General features: G+C 38.5%; 2 protein-coding genes across 2 annotated transcripts; one reads left to right on the forward strand and one right to left on the reverse strand.

Annotated features, from left to right (window-relative positions):
- Positions 1–2,123: 2,123 nt before the first annotated feature.
- On the reverse strand, positions 2,124–2,703 carry LOC131689150 (defensin-C-like). The gene is made up of 2 exons (XM_058974028.1): positions 2,512–2,703; positions 2,124–2,445 (listed from the first exon to the last, which is right to left on the reverse strand). The coding sequence occupies exons 1-2, from the start codon at positions 2,627–2,629 to the stop codon at positions 2,264–2,266; spliced, it is 300 nt and encodes a 99-aa protein (XP_058830011.1). The 5' UTR covers positions 2,630–2,703; the 3' UTR covers positions 2,124–2,263.
- An 8,099-nt stretch (positions 2,704–10,802) lies between these two features.
- On the forward strand, positions 10,803–11,369 carry LOC131689151 (defensin-C-like). Its single transcript, XM_058974030.1, has 2 exons — positions 10,803–10,975; positions 11,043–11,369. Exons 1-2 carry the CDS (start codon positions 10,858–10,860, stop codon positions 11,222–11,224), a joined length of 300 nt encoding a protein of 99 aa, XP_058830013.1. The 5' UTR covers positions 10,803–10,857; the 3' UTR covers positions 11,225–11,369.
- Positions 11,370–19,695: the final 8,326 nt, after the last annotated feature.

Consider the following 19,695-nt stretch of genomic DNA (forward strand, 5'->3'; position numbering starts at 1 on the left):
GAATACGATTCCCTGGCACTACATTTTCTTACAACGTACGGTCTGCTTCTATCTTGAGTGCAAAGTATGCTCGATTTGCTGGAATAATACAGATCTACACCCTGACGAAACCTAAATATACAGTTACTATCAATCATAATCATTCCACGACTTGACGTGTTACCTCCTGTTAGGTTGAAACTGATCACTAAACAAGTCTGATTGAAAATGGTCTGAGCGTTCTCTAGTTTTTGTAGCACCTGCACCCCGCCAATTTCTCCAGCAGTTCTGGGGACCAACGAATTCTAATCCATTACATACATTCGATACACCGAATCAATTAAATTACTAACGTCCTGTCCTGTTGTAACTTAAGAAATTATTGTGAACAACTCCCACCTTGGGCACTTCGACAAGAATGAATTTCACATTTCCGGCCCATATTGTTTGTTTTGGTTTGCATGAGATTAAAAAGACCGTAACGTTTTCGGGTGGGTGCGGCAACTAAGTAACGCAATTAGCTCTGTGTCAAAATCTCACTAACGCCACCGATTTGTAATTGAAATCGACCGTTTTTTCTACGAGTGATGAAAATTCATCTCGTGTTACGTCTTATTTGTCTGTGATACCGGGCTGGTGCAACTGACACTGAAAATCTTTCTTGAGTGGATCTAGCCCCATGAATAATTTATGAGACTAGAAATCTTACCCTCTGCATCGCCACATCTGTGCACCAGCGTCGCGAAAAGTCAAGATCACTTTGCTCAACTATTCTTCGGGAAAAAAAAATTAAAATAGGTGACGATTCAATCAATTATAAATAAACCTCGTATTGAAAATAAATTTTATGTTTTCACAAAACTAGTTCACGTAAAAAAAGACATTATACTGAAATGTTTAGTAGGTGGTTGTGTCTGAATATGTTTAATATTTTTATGATTCTAATTCATAACTCGATGAAACATTGATTTGTATTAACTTTATTGACTAAAACAGTCAAGAATTGAACGACGTGCAACGATTTTCGTAAATTCTCGTCGTGTTATCGTGATATTTTAGTCTTGAGCTTACCGTTGGATTTTTTACACAGAGTCACGTGTCTTATAGTTTTCTAAATTATTTCACGGACATTAATTGTGGCTAGGTAATGTATTTTGCTCAGCGCAGTTTCATTTAATTCCGAACATTTCTCTGAATTTTAACAAAGGAATAACAGGGTTACAGGTCCTAGTAATGTCTTTGTATCAAATGCTCGTGCCTATGAGACTGGTTGCTAGCAGTTGTACACAATAGCTCACATAGAAATTTCAAAACCAAAAAGCAGAGCGAATAATCCATGAATGATAGTCTGAGTTCCTTGTAATTGTTTACGTAAGTATAATAAGATTATGTGGAAATTTACTACTTCATGAATTACATCATGAACAGTTTCACGAACTCGACTGGTGAATCGTGTGTAGCATATTAGGAATTAAGAATCGGTTAAAAAATCAATGAATAATACACTGCGTTCCAGTGAAATTGATTACGTGCAAAGATTAGGATCGTAAATTTCAGGCACATATATCTTGAAAGTGGAAGTTTTTTTTTAATTTGTGGACCATTTCACGCACACGAATGGTGAATTGAAACTTATATGCTCACAATCATAACCAGTTGACGAAGCAAGAATGGATCTTTGAATTATATAACGAGTGTCGTGTAATGGTTTTCGAGAAAATATCAAGATTATTTTAATTTAGTAATCCAATTGACGACCACTAATACCAAATAATGATCAAGATGTGATAAATCATCAATCAGTTAACGTCGTATATTCGGCCCATGGACAATGTTTCTAGATTTGTGGATAAATTATGAGTCAACAATTTTAGAGTTCGCGAATTGTCGGTGCGGGAAAAATGCATCGGCGGCGCGCCGCCGATCTACCGTTCGGCGTCGGCGTACGTTAAAAATTACCGGCGGCGGCGGCGTGGCGCGGCGGCGCACAGGTGGCTGGATATTCTTATAGAACTGTTGTCGATTCATCCTGTTGAAATATAATAATTTTCTTTAATAGTTTGGCGAAAACAATTTTTTTTCTTTCTAAAGATTTTTTTTTCAAAATAACGATGAGACTAGTAATCAGTTCAAAAGCTCCTAAATTGTAGCTGTTCCTATTGCAAGGAAGGCCGTTTTGCTTTATTTAAAAATCTTCAACTGAAAATATTACGAATACAATTTAATAGGAACATTATAATTTCATTGGTACACATTTCATGCAGCAGTTCCTTTGCTCGTTCAATCAATTCCTGCAAACGCAGACCTTCTTTGAATTGCAGTAACCGCCACGATTGCCACGGGCAATGCAGTGGGCAGCGCAGGCACTATCTCCGACGCCGAATCCACTTAGTAGGTCGCATGTGGCTCGCTTCAGACGATAGTTTTCCGCCGCAGCTTGATACGATTCCTCCGGAAGTTCGTCAACTGGTGTGAAAAAATTAAATATTGTAAACTAGGTTCCAACTGTGAACTCAAAATAACAATACTCACACAAAGTATTAGCGTAGGATTGTACTTCATCTGCCAGTTCCTGGGGGTAGCCGTTGCTCATCGATATAGCAACAACAAGGCATAGGCAGGCCAAAGAAATTGCACCAACTGAACGCATTTTTTCGATGGTTTGGGAGAATGCTGCGAGCTGATGATTGTACGAGCTAGAGATGTTGACTGATGGTTGGATTAACGAAGGCTGGCAAATTTATATGCACATCGTTAACGGCGAGGGATTTGCTTGGGTAAATCACCGCCAGGAATGAAGATTGGTTCGCTACTGTTCATTACTGATCGGTGGTTTACACTAATTGTGGATCCTTTTGAGACGGGGGAATCACGGTTTGAGCGTAGCTATATGTTTGTTTAGTTCGATTTTTGTTTAACCAGACATCCTTAAAGTCATGTCAGTGTATTTTAAAGGTTATTGAGTATTTGTTTCACTCGGGACCAAACCAAACCAAACACAATAAAATGACAATACATTTCCTTCGTCTCTCGTTATATCCGATATTTTAATGAACGTTTAACGAAAACGAAATATATGTTATCATACAGTACTTATAAATGAATGGCTGGCATCCAAAAGGGGCTAACCCACATTTTTCCGAAATTGACTTTTTTACATTTTTAATAGTTTTGAGTAACATGTACTGTCATTATAGAAATTTGAAAAATTATGTTTAGGGTGTTTGCTATTAGCGACAGGGCCGGCGGAATTCGTGGGTAATATGGGTAGTACTACACACTCGAAAATTACCGAGGGGGGAATTACCCACTCCAAAGTTTGAACCAAACCACAACCCGAAATTAACCACGTAGTGTCTCGCGCACTAAATGCATGCGTCTGAAATTCTCGATGTACAACAATTTCATGTTAAACTTGCAGTTTTTTGACAAACAGAAAATCACTGTCCGGACATCGTAAACCGGATCGCCGACTGGCCTCGTTGGATACGCCGGGAACTCTTGGGATCAGATTTCTAAATAGCTCCTAGCCTGTCAACCAAAACAGAAGAGATAACTACATTCGGATCTCTATGGGGGGTTTAAATATGTGTACGAGAGGCAACTGGCGCTAGAATACTAGGCGCACGACCAGACAACATGTTTAATGTTGCGCAGAGACCGTTCTCCCCGACCCCAATACTCCGAAGATGCGCATTCAACGTACTATGATTGGACATGACCCGATATATCACCCAAAGGAATTCACGACCTTCATCCAACCCCTTTAACCAAGGTTTGCTGCTACCTTTCGGATTCCAAAACTTTCATTGCCCCACGAAATTTGATAAATTTTCAAGCGTCCTCTGACAAGATCTACTGAAAAATTAGTTGAAGCCACGCGATCTTTCATAAATATATCCACCTTCTCATTACCCGCAATGAAGCAATGTGAAAGAACTCAAACTAATATTTGTATTTGGCAATCTGATACGATTTTTCGTTTCGGCTGGATCAAGCCAGTCAAAATGTTGTACGCTTCCACCGGAGGAATTTCTTGTTTTGATTCGATTGTTTCGGATATAGTGGACGCGTAACTCTTTGAATCAATGGGCAAGCTAAATGTAGCGAGGTCGAGTACAACGATAAATCTAACGCGCTAGGCCGAACTGGTGGAGTTGGTGTTCGTGTCATTTTTCATCGTAGTCAAGATGGTCATATTGAAATTGTCGCGAATATCGTACATTAAGATAGATTGGTTATCATCGTGAAGACAAGCCCATGGCATACCGTGGAAGTTGAAGTCACCTAGAACCAGCTGAGATGCGATGAGTATGGATACAATATCAATAAGTCTTTGCCTTTGATTCGGATTTGACAAGCGACAACTTCAATACCTTGTACCGAACAAAGGCTAATCCGATTGAAATAATTGCACATTTTGATCCCTAAAACGTTCCTACATAGTGTTTTTGCGGCTCTGACGAATAATGTTAAAATTGTGGAAGATTTACGTCGAAAGTTAACTAGGTTTTCTATAATGTAAATACATTGTGCAAAACTGTAACTTAAGGTTTACCCGACAAGCTTCAGCAGCACGTGACTCGAACTTAGTCGCAGAGTCGGCGCGCTACTGGGCAAACTGGAGGGATTTCGCGGATCTTGTGCTATACGAAAACACTCAACTTTTTTTAACGTGTGTAATTTATTGTAAGCTGGTCGTGTGGTGTTATGGGTATCACTGGTAGGTTCACTGGTACGTACCGTACTGTATGTTTTGTTGGCAGCTAGATGGACCGGCGAGCGCTCGCTGATCGGTTTCGGTCCGAAAATGCTGTTGCCACGATGAACTTCCTTGCAAGATGGCGATGGCTGGTTCCTAGGGTGTATGGCTCGATGCTGGGGTGGTGGGCAAATTGGCGGTCCCAGAAAGGCGTTCTGGGCTTAGGAAAATAACAGGAGTGACGCACTCACTTCGGTTTTGTAACAGCACCCATTAAGGGACACTTTCAGGCATTTACGAGGAATATCAGGAGAGAAAATGATTCTCCTGTTTCGAAAATTTATAGGCACATTACAAGTTGTTCCCTCAATGAGATTGTCAGAATCTCGCTCTTTAGTGAGCGTAGCAATTAGGCGTGGCCGGTGGCGTAGCCCTCTTTAGCATTTCTTCTCGTAATAGATCGCAAAATAATGCTTCAATGTTTCCCCGTCTAATTTGTATGTGGGATATGTCAACAGTTCATGCGGAGTCTCTCCACAGAAGGAAAACTTTTCACGATTCTCTCCACATTTTCCGCTTCATGCCTTGTTTCTACAATGGGTATAACCTTACTGTTCGCAACGTCGGTAGTTCATGCACAAAAAGGCGAACAGCTAGACGAGCCCGGTTCAAAAGAACAAAGTTTGGAAGAACAGATCCGGCGAAAGGCTCGAAATGATGCCAATGGGAAATAAGTTGTTTTCTTATACTCCTCGATTATTGCTTAACGTAATTGCTTGCATACCAGAATTTTCACTGACTTCTGGAAGGAACCAATCCCATATTTCGCAATTAAAGCCTCTCCCGAAGACTACACCATCAATCTCTACTTCCCGGGCGGATACGCATACAAATACTTATTCGTACACGCTTGAGTGTTGTTTAGTTAGATCACGCGATATGGTTCGAAAGTAGACCGTCTTAGATGGATATGGTTCGTATTGAAAAGGAGACTTATTGGCATTATTTTTGTAATCGGAGAAATATTCGTCGGACTCTGTCGGTCGTCGGAGATACCTCCCCATTAGTCAATATTATCATGCGGGCTTCAATATCCACCAAAGAAGGTTCTATCACAGGGAATGCAACGAAATTGAAAAGAATGGAGTGATTGGTACTTAACTGTACAAATGTTCTATATAGTATCAGTAATCAATAAACACATTTTCGCTAAGTCGCCGGTCATACAGCCTGTTAACAAAGGGTGTTTCCAAATGAATACAAGCTATTATCAGGGAGTTTTAATTTTCACTTACAAACGCATGTCTAAACTTTGATCAATACGAGTAGGAATTACTCCGAATCTTACTACCCACTCGAGAAAAAAATATTCCGCCGGCCCTGATTAGCAATCAAAGTTGAACATGGAGGTATCCTCAGTACTAAGTGGCGTCCAAAAGGGGGTAACCCCACGTTGTGTATTATGGAAGCTCGAGATTTCTCGTTCGTTTTCCGAGGTTTAAGAAAAGGTAATCTATCAATTCGCCATCTAGAAGTATTTGGTTCTAGTTTATATATTGGTCAACTCGATATAAAAACGATTTTAGTTGGATTGCGATGTACTTTGACGTTTCGGTTCAAATAGACGTTCCTGAAGGTGGGTACGACTGAAATACATGCGATGTATGGCTATTTTCTATCTAAAATATGTTCCTTGGACGAATGTAGATTGTTGAGCGCATTTTTTCAAAAAATTCAGTGAAAGTGGTATGTGTCTACATTGAAAATTGGTTGAGAAATATGGAATCAAGAGAAAAACGGCACACAGCGGTAGGAAAATAAAAAAAAGTTTAATAAATTTATATTATCTTTTGTTTTAGAGTTGCGGTTTCTTCGGAAAACTTGCTGTATAGCACCTACCCCGTTATTTGATTTTATCAAACAAGTTAGAGATTCAATTGTTAGGGCGACACTGTTATCAATATTTGTATAAAGCTTGATTCAAATATGGTGTCTTCAAGAAAGTTTTAGGTTTTTAGATATATCTTCTGAAGATGCAAACTTTGCAGGTCGTATGTATTTCGTGATAGAGTGCTTTTTTAAAAATATCATCTTCATTCCAAATTTTACTCAAAACTTGGATGTTTTTATCTAATTGTGTATCATTATCCAACATATGAGAACAGTTTGGGTATGAAATAGCAAAAAAATCAGAAAAAGATGAACAAATTCGATTTTTCTTTACTTCGCCTTTATCTAGCCCAGATTTCTTCTTGGTTAACATTTTGAAGTTTTTTTTGCATATTTGGTTGCAGAAACTTGCCAAAATTCATCTACGGTACTCAAATGCGACGCGTGTTTATACTGTCAATTTATTAGAGGCTGAACTATATACCTGACGATGATCGTGTACTTATTTTGGTTTTTTCCTCACAGCAGACAAAAATTACATTATGAAGAAATAAGCTGAACAATTAAGCAAGACTAGATTAAAAATAAGCATGTTTTGGGTAAAAATTTAACAAACTTTCGCCATTAGTTCATTGAGTCTTGCTTTTTACTGTTCGAAATTTATTTACCGTTTCCTTGAACGATTCCATTTGTTCGTCTAAATTTTCATATCATCGTCATGAAATTTTAAATAATTTTTTTTGGAAAAGTGGCCTTTTTGGAAAAATCGTCCCCGTTGGAAAAAAAAACATTTATTTAATGGATCTTTGAAGGACACCTATCGGTAAAAGAATACATTGAGTAAACGGAGTTACAGATTAATGTTACCTTTGCGTCTCCATGATATTTTTACCTTTAAATTTTACATTAGGTATTTAGTTGTTTCTAGTTTTCTCAAGTTTCAACCGATTCCAACTGAGCAGCCTACAAAAGATCGGAAATTCAATCAATTTGCGTATGTTATATTGGTCGATCAAACCAAATAAACGATTCCGGATTTACTCGCATGTCCCGTGGGCTCTGTCCGAGAGTAGATCTAGCCATGTTCAAGAATTATCCAGCGCTTCGCAGCACAGTGGATCCACTGCATACAAAAGCTGGACAAGACCTCAAAAGTAGTTTAAAATGCAATCTTAAATTCCCATAAGGGAAAATTGGACTGAACCACTTTGCGCATTAAGGGCACCAAACCTAACTCAAATTAAGTTTTTTTGTGTGTTTCGAATTCATCTCGTCAGTAACTATCGCCATCTGGGTGTCTAGTTAGACGAATTATCTAAACTACTACCAAAATTAGCACTAGTTAGACACAAAAAATCCAAACAGTTCGCATGACACATGTGAACGTTCAAAGCAACTGACTTGTCCCGAGTGATGTCCCGGGAAGCAAATACAGATGCTCAGGATTGCTGACGAGAAAGCGAAAACGAACTCTTGTGTTTTGGCTCGGGAGCCAAACGCCTGGCATTATGCAATCTTAAATTCCCATAAGGGAAAATTGGACTGAATCACTTTGCGCATTAAGGGCACAAAACCTAACTTAAATTAAGTTTTATTTTTTGTGTTTTGAATTCATCTCGTCAGTAACTAGCACCATCTGGGTGTCTAGTTAGACGATGTATCTAAACTAGTACCCAAATTAGTACTAGCTAGAAACAAAAAAAATTCCAAACAGTTCGCACGACACATGTGAACGTTCAAAGCAACTGGCTTGGCCCGAGTGATGCATTGTATTGTATTGTCTTCGATTTAAAAAAAAAGTTACATCGCACAGACTTAGACTAAACACTAACTTAATACTATTTTTAATTTAAACGATTTTTTACTAATATTAAAATCAAACAAATGATAGACATTGTTGAAGAGTTGACAGCAAATATCCAAAGGATTATTCTGGCCGTATTGCGTGCGATGTGTTGAGCGACGGAAAAAATCAATTCTCCGGAAAGTTCTTCCCGGAACGTTGAGGTCGAGTTTTGCTAGAAGTGCAGGAGAGTCTATGTTGTCTGTCAGAAGGTCGAAAATAAAAAGTCGTTGCAGAAAAATCCGTCTGTTTCGCAGCGTACAGATTGATGAGGATACAGCGATCTTCATATGGAGGAAGCTGGAAACGGTTTTGCCAGGGTAACCGACGAAGTGCAAACCTGATAAAGTTCTTCTGTACCCGTTCGATACGATTAATGTGTATGGTGTGATACGGAGCCCAAATAGTAACGCCATATTCTAGAATACTGCGTACCAGTGTAATGTATAGTGTTTTTAGACAATACACATCGTTGAAATCACGAGTGTTGCGTTTGATGAGTCCAAGTACAGCGTAGGCTTTAGCTATAACAGAAGAGTAATGTGCGGTAAAGCGTAGCTTAGAGTCGAGAATGACACCAAGGTCCTTGACGGATACGACTCATTCTACGGGAGCAGAACACATTGAGTATTCGAACTTAATTGGAGTATGTACTCGTGTAAAAGTGATTGTACTGCATTTTTGAATATTCACACTCATTCCATTTCTGTCACTCCAGTCAATGATCCTATCGACGTCCATTTGCAATGCACAACAGTCTACCATAGTTATTATGACACGATAAATTTTCAGATCATCAGCATACATGACTTTAGAAGACGATAATTCACTGCAGAGGTCGTTTACGAAGAGCACAAATAGAAGAGGTCCGAGATGACTCCCTTGAGGAACGCCCGATGAAATGTGGAAAGGATCCGAGAGTGTAGTTCCAAGTGTCCCGGGAACTAGTGCTAATTTGGGTACTAGTTTAGATACATCGTTTAACTAGACACCCAGATGGTGCTAGTTACTGACGAGATGAATTCGAAACACAAAAAATTAAACTTAGTTTAAAATGACTAAAAATATCATCAAAAGGTATTTTTAGTAATTTAACTTTTCTAAACAGATACTTCGTAAGTGAACAGAAACGTTTTGATTTTCTAGGGTAGTCCGCCGTAACGATTTAGCTAGGGTGGTTCCAATGTATCGAAATCTGGTGAATTAAAAATGATGTAATTTTGTACATTTGTTTGCAGATTTTCAGTCAGCATCAGTGGTTTTCAGCATCTTAAAAATATTCCCTTCATAGCTCTTTAAGAGATAATCCTCATGTACTAATTCATGAACGAATGCGTTTAGAATAGTTATAAAAGATAGCATATCTTAAGGTGTTTGATAGAATGCCTTAAATTCTTGTTTTATTAATTTATTTATCTATAGCTATCACCAAAGCTATTAAAAGATGACAGGTTTATTTGATTTTGATTTGAAAGATAACTGTGAAAATGTAGAAACACGAACCATAGTTGCCAGACGGATAAGGCATACTTATATTTGTATCAAGGAAATCGCCCCAAACGCTGAATTTACAAGCAGCGTTCAGAAATAGAAATCCATCGGTGAATAATAATGCAAAACTTCATGAAATCAAAAAATACCATGCGTCTCCATGAAAAAAAACTAATTTTACAAACGAAATATCAACCTTCGGCACAAAACGGCGCAAGATGACACTATGATTTTTGAAAACTCAATAAAATTCTACTTCAGTTGTACTAGATGAGACGTTCAACACGCTTTTACTGATAAAGAGATGACACTCTGAATGTAAATAAGTCCGCGTTAAACAACATAGTTATATTGATTTCATTGGTAACCTTTTAAATACTCATTACTTCTCAAATCAAAATACACCATTGAAATTCTGAGATGATTTTCTATTAGAAATATATGTGTTGTTAAATTATCATTGTAGAACCTATTAGAGCGAGATGAATTAGAATGAAAAAAACTTTTGGTCGCTCAAATACTTGCAGATTTCCAAGACCTTATGCGGTTCAAAAAAATGTAGCACTTATATTTTTCAATCGATTGACTCAAAAAATTGGCGAATACAGCCTTAGGTATGGTACATTTAGAAAAAAATAAAAAGTATGAAAATCGAAAATAAATTTTGGGAGTTTTATCCGGCCCGGCCCCACTGTGCGCAGAAACTTGACATTAACAACCCATACCGCGCATCATACCAAACATTGCAGGATCCTCAATTGGTGTGAACCACCGATCAGTAATGAATAGAAGCGAACCCAATTTCGTTCCTGCCGGTGATTTACCCAAGCGAGTCCCGCACCGTTAACGATGTGCATATAAATTCGCCATTCTTCGTTCATCCAAGCATCAGTCAACTTTTCTAGCTCGGACGCTTATCAGCTCGCAGTTTTCTCCCCAAACCATTAAAAAAATGCGCTCAGTTGGTGCAATTTCTTTGGCCTGTCTGTGCCTTATTGCTGCTATATCGATGGGTAATGGCTACCCCCAGGAACTGGCAGATCAAGTACAGGCCTATACCAACACTTTGTGTGAGTATTGTTATTTAAAGTTTACAGTTGGAACCTAGTTTATATTTATCTTCCTTATTAAAACCAGTCGATGAACTACCGGAGGAATCATATCAAGCTGCGGAGGAAAACTATCGTCTGAAGCGAGCCACCTGTGACCTACTAAGTGGATTCGGCGTCGGAGATAGTGCCTGTGCTGCGCATTGTATTGCCCGGCGGAATCGAGGCGGTTACTGTAACTCAAAGAAGGTCTGTGTTTGCCGAAATTGATAGAACAATCAGTTTCATCGGTGTATGAAGTACCTGTACGATAATATGTTCCTACTTAGTTTTATTTGAAATTTCTTCAGTAAAAGTTAAAGAAAGTTATGAAAATAAAGCAATACGGTTTTCTATACAACCGGAAGTGTTATAATTTGGTTTTTTTTTTAACTATTAATTAATCTCCTCGTCACCTAAATGAAAAATGCGTCCTACATTGCTATATGGTAAGTTATTGATATTCTTAATCACATTGCCTTTTTAATTACATGAGACATTTCTTACATATATCACTGTTGGATCACTCATTAATTTGCAGAACTCATGTGAAGAAGGCACCCAACTAGAGACGGGATGAACACAATTTCGAGTCATGCACGAACCACGAAAAAACTTAATAAATTATAGAAAATCTATAACTTAAAAAATTATTTTAAAAAAGCAAGCAAAATAAAAAAAGTTACCAAATTCATAAAAAGAGTAGAATGAATAATATAAATCAAATTAATAACATAAATAAATCAAATAAAATTTTCTCATTAAATGAAAAAATAGGCAATATTTAAAAACAGTTATAAAATTAATAGAATAAATGAAATTGACTCAAACTAACACATTGAATGATTGAAAATAAACGAAAAAGTATCATTCGTTTTCAAGCTCTCGGTCGCGACACAAGTGCTTTTTTCCAGTCCGTGCAGTCTATAGCGGCAAAGATAAGTGTTAATCCGCGTTCAAGGTTATCTTGCCAGTTCGGTTCGGTTCTCTGTCTTTTGTTCGCCCGTGAGGATTAAACAATAGCCAGCCGTATAAGCTGGATCGGTTCGTCGTTGAACACCAGTTTATGGATAAGTGGTTTTTATCTTTCGTAACATATTTATTGCTTGCTTCCGCCAGCGCGGGCGCTGAACCCGTGCGTTGACGTTTTCTATGGTTCCCTCTCCGGATGGTCAAACGGAAGTTGAATCGGGTTCAACTCCTAAGGCTCCCCCGGCCCAAATGCTACCTAGAACTCTCAACTTGTCCATTTGTGGTCTTCTTTCGGCACAAGACTAAATCGCTGAATCTTCTTCAGATTTTTAAAGACCTGACGGAACGGTTCTCGGCTGTGACCGAAATTTCAAAGGTCCGCTTAGGTAAGATAAGGGTGTTGCTAGCCAACTAAAAGCAGGCAAACGATATTGCTTGCTGTGAGCACTTTACGCGGGATTATAACGTTTATATTCCAGTTGTAAAGGTACAGTCTGAAGGCGTCGTCAACGATGAGAGTTTAACATGCGAGGATCTGCTGCAGTACGGGTTGGGCCGTTTTAGAAACCGTTTACTTCTGCCGGTGAAAATACTTGAGTGCAAGCGTTTGCACTCACTAGTAGCTGCGGGAGGTGGTTCAAAACGTACCCCCAATCAAACTCTTAGCTCTAATTAATCTCTCCGAATCTTTACAAAATTTAATCACGCCTTCTAGTTATTCTTAATTTTAAGATGGTTGTGAAAATTGTCTCCCTTAGTTAAAAATAATTTGCTCCCTCCATGCTAAAAATGTCAAACCGTATTACTATCCTAATCTTATGAAATTTTTTTTACCCCTTCGTGTATATGTATAAGATAGCTATAAAATCTCCTTAGTTTCATTGCAAAAAATATCAATATGTGATCCCCTAGTTTTAAGAAATCTAAAATGTAAAACGAAACAAAATTGGCACCTTTAAGCTAACGCAAACGTGCTTTATCAAATAAACGAATTCAATAAAAAATATAATGGAAAAATATTAAATTTAAATTGAATAACGTCATAATTTACACGCATAAGAATAATACTAAGATTCTTGCTCGGTAAAGCGATCATTCGAGTAAACCACTAGGAGGATTTACGGGCCCTAGAATGTTGCCGCGCAAACGAGATAATTATTCATTGTCAGCAATGCGTAAGAAATGCATCGCCGCAAGCCGTAGGGAAGGTTGATGTAGATCTTATAATCCCGTAAATGAAATGAAAAGTACAGTGTAAAAAAATCATTCTGCCTATTTACCAACCTCTCGCACCTAATTTACATAAGCGTGCCAGCCTTGGTTTTTCCTTCTCACTTTCTCTGCAGTTAGAACAGTAAACAGGCCCCGTAGAGTATTAGAATCATTTTTTTTGAAAATGTGCTTTTTCATACAAGAGACAGCATGCGACAAATGATTTGATAGTGTTTGATTCACAGATTCATATGAATACGGCTTTGTCCGCGAAAATTTGAGGATTGAAAAGTTATTTTAGACCAAAATGTTGCTTTTTGGGAGAAAAATGTTCAATAGCTCAATAGATGTAAGAAGTATAAATAAACGTTCATCACAAAAAATGTGTATTTTCTGATACCGGAATTTTTTTATAACATTTTGAAATTCTTAAAAATCGCCAGAAAAAGTTATTTTGAGGGATGTATCATAGAAAAAACCCATATGTCTATCTGTTGACTTTAATAGACATTTGTGGATCTCTTCAGCAGAGTTGTTTCCTAATGTACTCCCTACAACTTTGCTGAAAAAAAGTTTTTTTTTTTATTTTCATAAATGACCACAAAAAAATCAAATCCCAGTTTTAGGGGGATTAATCACCACACTAATACCTCTATAAAATGGAGAATGTTTTGTATACAAACTTTTTTGAGGACACTATAGCTCAAAACTCGACTTTTCGATGTCAATACGATTTCGATCACGTTTTTGCCTATTTAGCAACACTGTGCGGTGATTTACTCAAACAAGATCCTCACCTTTAGCGACGATGTGCATATAAATTCGCCACTCTTCGTTCATCCAAGCATCAGTTAACTTTTCTAGCTCGAACACTTATCAGCTCGCAGTTTTCTCCCCAAATCATTGGAAAAATGCATTCGGTTAGGGCAATTTCTTTGGCCCTCCTGTGCCTTATTGCTGTTACAGCGATGAGCAATGGAACTGACAGATGAAGTACAGTTTGTTTGCCGCAAATGATAGAAGCACCAGTTTCAGCGGTGTATGAAATAAGTACCTGTACAATATAATAATTCATTAGTTACATGGGACGAGGGGGGAGTAAATTTTTAGTAATTTTTGCGATACGTAATTTACGAATTGTCCCAAATAAAAACTACGTCGAAGAAAAACTATACAGGCCCTGACCAAATTGTTATACTAAAACTAAAAAATTACTTTCACGCCTTTTAACTATAATACACATTTAGGGTAAAGTGCCTAGTATTTTCACCATACTAAGCAGGGTGTCTCACTAATTTGTTAATTTCTCGCCCTACAATCAATGGAATGCGTAAAAATTGACATCAACAGCTTTGCTTCGTTGTTAAGAACCAATATAGTAACACAAATGCGCTGAAAACAGTAAAATTCTCGTGTTTGAGCGCAATGAAAACTCGAATCGAGTGCCCCTATTTTTTTCGATTATAGAGGTTTTAACCCTAAGGTTATTCGCCTCTTCGGGTTAGAAAAATCTCTTATGAAAAATTTCTAACCCCATGTGCGGGGTCGGGACTCGAACCCAGGTGTGCTGCGTACATGGCAATCGATTTACCCACCCCCCGAGTGCCCCTATTGTTGCGCTACCATTTGACTCAATGCGTTGAACAAAGATGGCAGACACTGATCTAACCAACGGTTTCAAATGAGTAGGGTGATAATAGAAACATGGCGCAAATAGGCTATCACCCTATTACTTGAATTTTTTTGGTAAAAAGCACAAAGTTTTAATTAAACCAAACGTTCAATTACGATGAAATATGTATTACTAGCTAATATCCATCGCGCGTTCCTGCGACTTTCAACGAAATAGGAGGAAAACATAATTTGTTCCGAAGCGCCATCTGGCGGATAGATAATCTCCAACCAATAGCACACAAATACGCTCCATAACAAATACCTACTATGCAGGCATGCACAAGAACGGTTCTGCTCCGTATCCGTATAATATTCAACAGGGAACCCGGAAGAGGCCGTCGGCTTCGTGGCAGGCCGCGTACACGATGGTTTTGTGCGATTGAAGAGGACCTGAGGGCGCTCAACGTTCAGGGCGACCGAAAACGATTGGCCCAGGATCGAGTCCAGTGAAGGAGGATACTTCATTCGGCGTAGGCGCATCGAGGAGCAGCTGGCGCCCATCAAGTATCAAGTAAGTAAGGTGTGATAAATACCCAAGTAGCGTCGAAAAACGCAAGATTCTAAAAAGTTATTAGCATTTCTGACCGATAGTAGCAAATGGTCAAACACACTACATATAGTGGTGGAAGTTCGAATACAAGTGAACTGCGCACAGTGTAATGGACTAACCAACTACGCTGTGCCCTCCTCAGATGGTGTAATCCGATCTTCATAGTTGTAAGACGTCGTTTGAGTATAAAAAGTACCTCCATCTAGAAGGAGTAATGGTGGAGTAGGGCATCCTAACGCTAATTCAGTTCAGTACAGACGTAAGCTTTTAGAACTTGCAAACAGTCGCACAAAACGGCCTCCCACGGGTGTCGACTTCGCGACTTAAGAAATTCCGTTCGACAATATTTTAAAACGACGAAAATATGTCAAAATTTCATGTTCTACTATTAATTCAATTCATTGGGAGCGGTCTGAAATTTCGATTTTAAAATGAACACTGTATTATTCGTAATACGTAATAATCTTATTCAATTAATATCAGTTCTGTTGGTCAAATTTGGTTTGGATAGATTTTGAGTTTGAAACTAATATAAAATTGAAACTGATTGAAAATTTATCAACAAGTAAAAACATTTCGGAGGAGGTTCGGACCCCCAAGACCCTCCCCTTGGATCCGCCACTGTCATACTGTCTCTGGTAGCACTCTTCTAGCGGAATCCATTCAGACTAATTGCGATAACTTCAGTTCTACGTATAATATTCATAATTGCTAGTGCTCAAATGAAAGGAACTTATCGATACATCGATTTATTTATGGAATTAATATAAATCTATATTTGTGGTGGGATAGGCTCAAAAAATTATTATTATATAGCATTATAGGAACTTCGAATGTCAACCATACTTGTTAACCCTTTGTCTATTGCCTTCAATTACGACATACACAAACCCGCTCTCCGTTGCAGTATCCTCCTTGCTTTCCTCGAACGATACAATGAGCAGCGCATGCACTGTCTTCTACTCCAAATCCGCTCAGTAGGTCACAGGTGGCACGTTTCGAGCGATAATGTTCTTCTGGTTCTGGTACCCCATCCCTAATGTTTTCGTCAGCAGTCTTCGCCGTGCTTCTCAAACTTTTTAGAAATTCACGGATTTCTTCGCTGGGAACATCATGCTGGGGCAGCGCACTTCCACTTGACAGTACGCCAACAAGACAGACAAGGCCAAAACAAAGTGTCGCTGTGGAATGCATTTTTGATTAATCAGTTCGTTACTGATTGGTCAGAGAGACTATGCAAATAGCTTCTTCTGTGACGCTTGCTTGAATGATGAACTGTCTGAGACTGATATCGATTGCGCCGTAGGACCACATTCTTATATAGTCAATGAATGGAAACGGGAACTAAAAGTCTCCGTGCGGACCATTATCGCACTTCATAAAAAAGTGTAATAATGTCTTTTACACACATAAACACGCGCGCTGCTGTTTGATCCCGTCTGCTACGCCGGGTGAAGTAGCGATCGTTTCGGAAATGTTTTTTTGTTACTACTTTTGCTTGACTGTTTAGGCATTGTGGGTGAGTCCCCTTCTCTATTGCGGGATGTAAGCGTTATCTGGTAATTAAAATCATGAGATTCACAAAATAACTTATTCAAAGACACATACAGAAATAAAAGTAAGGAAATGGTCCGTTGTTGGGCTAAGCTACAGCAAAATAATAAAAAAAAATTTAAGCATGCTGTTATATAATTTATGTAATATTTTTATATGTACTTATTTTTGTATTTGATTATATTGTTTAGTTTACATTACATTGGGCATTCAGCCACAAGTAGTGACTTTTCATCCTTATTACTTACTATTGATTCGGTTTATTATTATTAAGATAAAATATGCTTTTGGTATTTTTTAAATTGCGGATTTGAAATCAACTTGTCATGGTAATAAAAAGCTAAACAAATCATAAAAACTAACTTATTAACTATAAAAAGAGCTCATCTTTATAACAATTTTTGTCGGAAATTATTTGTAATACTTATTAGATCCATTATTGCAGCCTGCCAACAGACGTAATCAGATCGATTCCATCACCGACACCCATCCTATCCATCGTCTACCACAGAACTTGAAGAACACAGCATCGACCTTTCCGGTCAGATAACAAAGCTTTAAACAAGTCAGCCCAACTCGAAGAACATGGAACTCCTGTATCCGTTTACTCAGGTAAAGACAATAATGTATATGTTCATCCGAAGTGCTAATACAGATGCTGCCCCCGTTGAAAATCCACCCCAATTATTGGCGTTTACTTTCTACCACTGTTCAACCGTCATATGGTAAAGTGCAGGGACATTATAAAATCTACTATCAGAACGTAAGAGGACTACACACACAAATTTGATAAGCTGTTCGTCGCTGCTTTAGATGTTAATCATGATATTAGGGACCATTCATAAATTACGTAATGCAAAAATTGCCTATAATTGACACCCCCCTCCCCCTATGTAACAAATTGTCACAAATTTCTCTAGCCCCCCCCCCCCCTCCTCTATTACGAAACAAATTCCTTGAAATTTTTTTTTCTTCGGTGAAAACATGTTACGTAACGATCTAGCTTACTCCTCGTCCCCTATGTCACAACATGTGACAACTTTACGTTACATTTTTACCGAAACGTGACTGAATGATCAAATCAACTCGCTCCAATTATTTGGCTCAAGGGGTGAGCGTAGCGTAGTTGGTAAATCGATTGCCTCGTACGCAGCGCATCTGGGTTCGAGTCCCGACCCCGCACATAGGGTTAGAAATGTTTCATAAGAGATTTTTCTAACCCGAAGAGGCGAATGACCTTAAGGTTAAAACCTCTAAAATAAAAAAAAATTGGCTCAAGGTACTTGGTATATCATAACGATCGCGATCCTAATAGTGCAGAAAAGAAGAAAAATTAGTAGTATGCTTGCTTATTGCAGTCTCTAACCGACTCTTATCCAAACACAAAAATGATACTCACAATCTTGAACAGCTGTTCGTAAATACTCGTGGCCCCTGTACTAATTTCGGTGTGGATGTAGTGTATATTCCTCCCAATTCCGCAAGTGATGCAGAAATTATTTAGAAGTACATAGACTCCGCACTGAACATCGTAACCTCTGTTGAACCCAACAGGACACATCTAATATTTGATGATTATAACCAACCTGGATTTCTTTGGAAGAGTACCCCTTCCGGATATGCCTTCCCAGACCCGTCTGAATCAACCTTTTCGAGGGCACAATGAACAGGATCAAACAACCGCAAGCCGCTAGTAAAAATTAAAATACACTTTTTATGAACTTATGAACTATATCGTAGAAGGGAGCTACCATTTTGTCCGCGTCTATATAAGACATTGATTTTACAGCGCAATCGTTATCAGTCTCAGACAGTTCATCATTCAAGCAAGTGTCACAAAAAAGTTATTTGCATAGTCTCTCTGATCAATCAGTATCGAACGGATCAATCAAAAAATGCATTCCACAGCGATATTTTGTTTTGCCCTTTTCTGTTTCGTTGGCGTATTTTCAAGCGGAAGCGAGCTACCCCAACATGATGTTCTCGGTGAAAAAATTCGTCAATATTTTGAAGAATTGAGTCAGAAGGCGAGGGATGTCCATGAAAACTTTCGGCTTGGGGCACCAGAACCGGAAGCGCATCGTCGAACGAAACGTAATGCCTGTGATCTACTAAGCGGATTTGGAGTACAAGACAGCGCATGTGCTGCTGAATGTATAATTTTGCAAGAAAAGGAAGGAGGATACTGCAACGAAGAGCAAGTCTGTGTGTGTCGCGATGGAGGGCAATGAAGGAAGATTGTAGAAATTTCGACGTTCGAAAGTTCCTATACCGCAAAGATAAAATCTTTTAGCTAATTCCACCACATATATAGTTCTACGTTTCATTCAAGGAATAAAGTCTGCATCGATGAGATGCATGAAATATGAATCCATTTTCTACATTTATCGTCATCATCATCATTATTATTGTCGAATAATCTAGGAGTTTCGAATCAAGACCCAATTTGGTTCAAATCATGGGCCGCCAGTCTTCACTTTTTTGTACGCCCTTTACCCACGCTGGTTTGGACTTATCTAACTAGCTGTCAACACCGCTGGGCACACTGGAGTTGACCCAATCGACTAATGTGCCGAATCGGTTGAACCCTCTCCAGATTGACAGAGGATATGTGTTGATAAACAAATAGTAGCAGAAGGAAATCGTGAATTGAATTGGCAAAGTGTAGAAGAAGTTTTTTTTTGATATTTGGGAAAAGTAGAGATTTAGTAGTTTGTAGTTGTTGTGTCGACCTGTAAGT

The sequence above is a fragment of the Topomyia yanbarensis genome, chromosome 3, assembly GCF_030247195.1.
Source record: "Topomyia yanbarensis strain Yona2022 chromosome 3, ASM3024719v1, whole genome shotgun sequence".
Classification (NCBI taxonomy): Eukaryota; Metazoa; Arthropoda; class Insecta; order Diptera; family Culicidae; genus Topomyia; species Topomyia yanbarensis.

Excerpts from the sequence above, each read along its gene's own strand:
- LOC131689150 (XM_058974028.1), bottom strand. The coding sequence starts at position 2,629 with ATGCGTTCAGTTGGTGCAATTTCTTTGGCCTGCCTATGCCTTGTTGTT. Across the intron at positions 2,446-2,511 it reads ATCCTACGCTAATACTTTGT|TTGACGAACTTCCGGAGGAA; the intron begins GTGAGTATTGTT and ends TTTTCACACCAG.
- LOC131689151 (XM_058974030.1), top strand. The coding sequence starts at position 10,858 with ATGCGCTCAGTTGGTGCAATTTCTTTGGCCTGTCTGTGCCTTATTGCT. Across the intron at positions 10,976-11,042 it reads GGCCTATACCAACACTTTGT|TCGATGAACTACCGGAGGAA; the intron begins GTGAGTATTGTT and ends TATTAAAACCAG.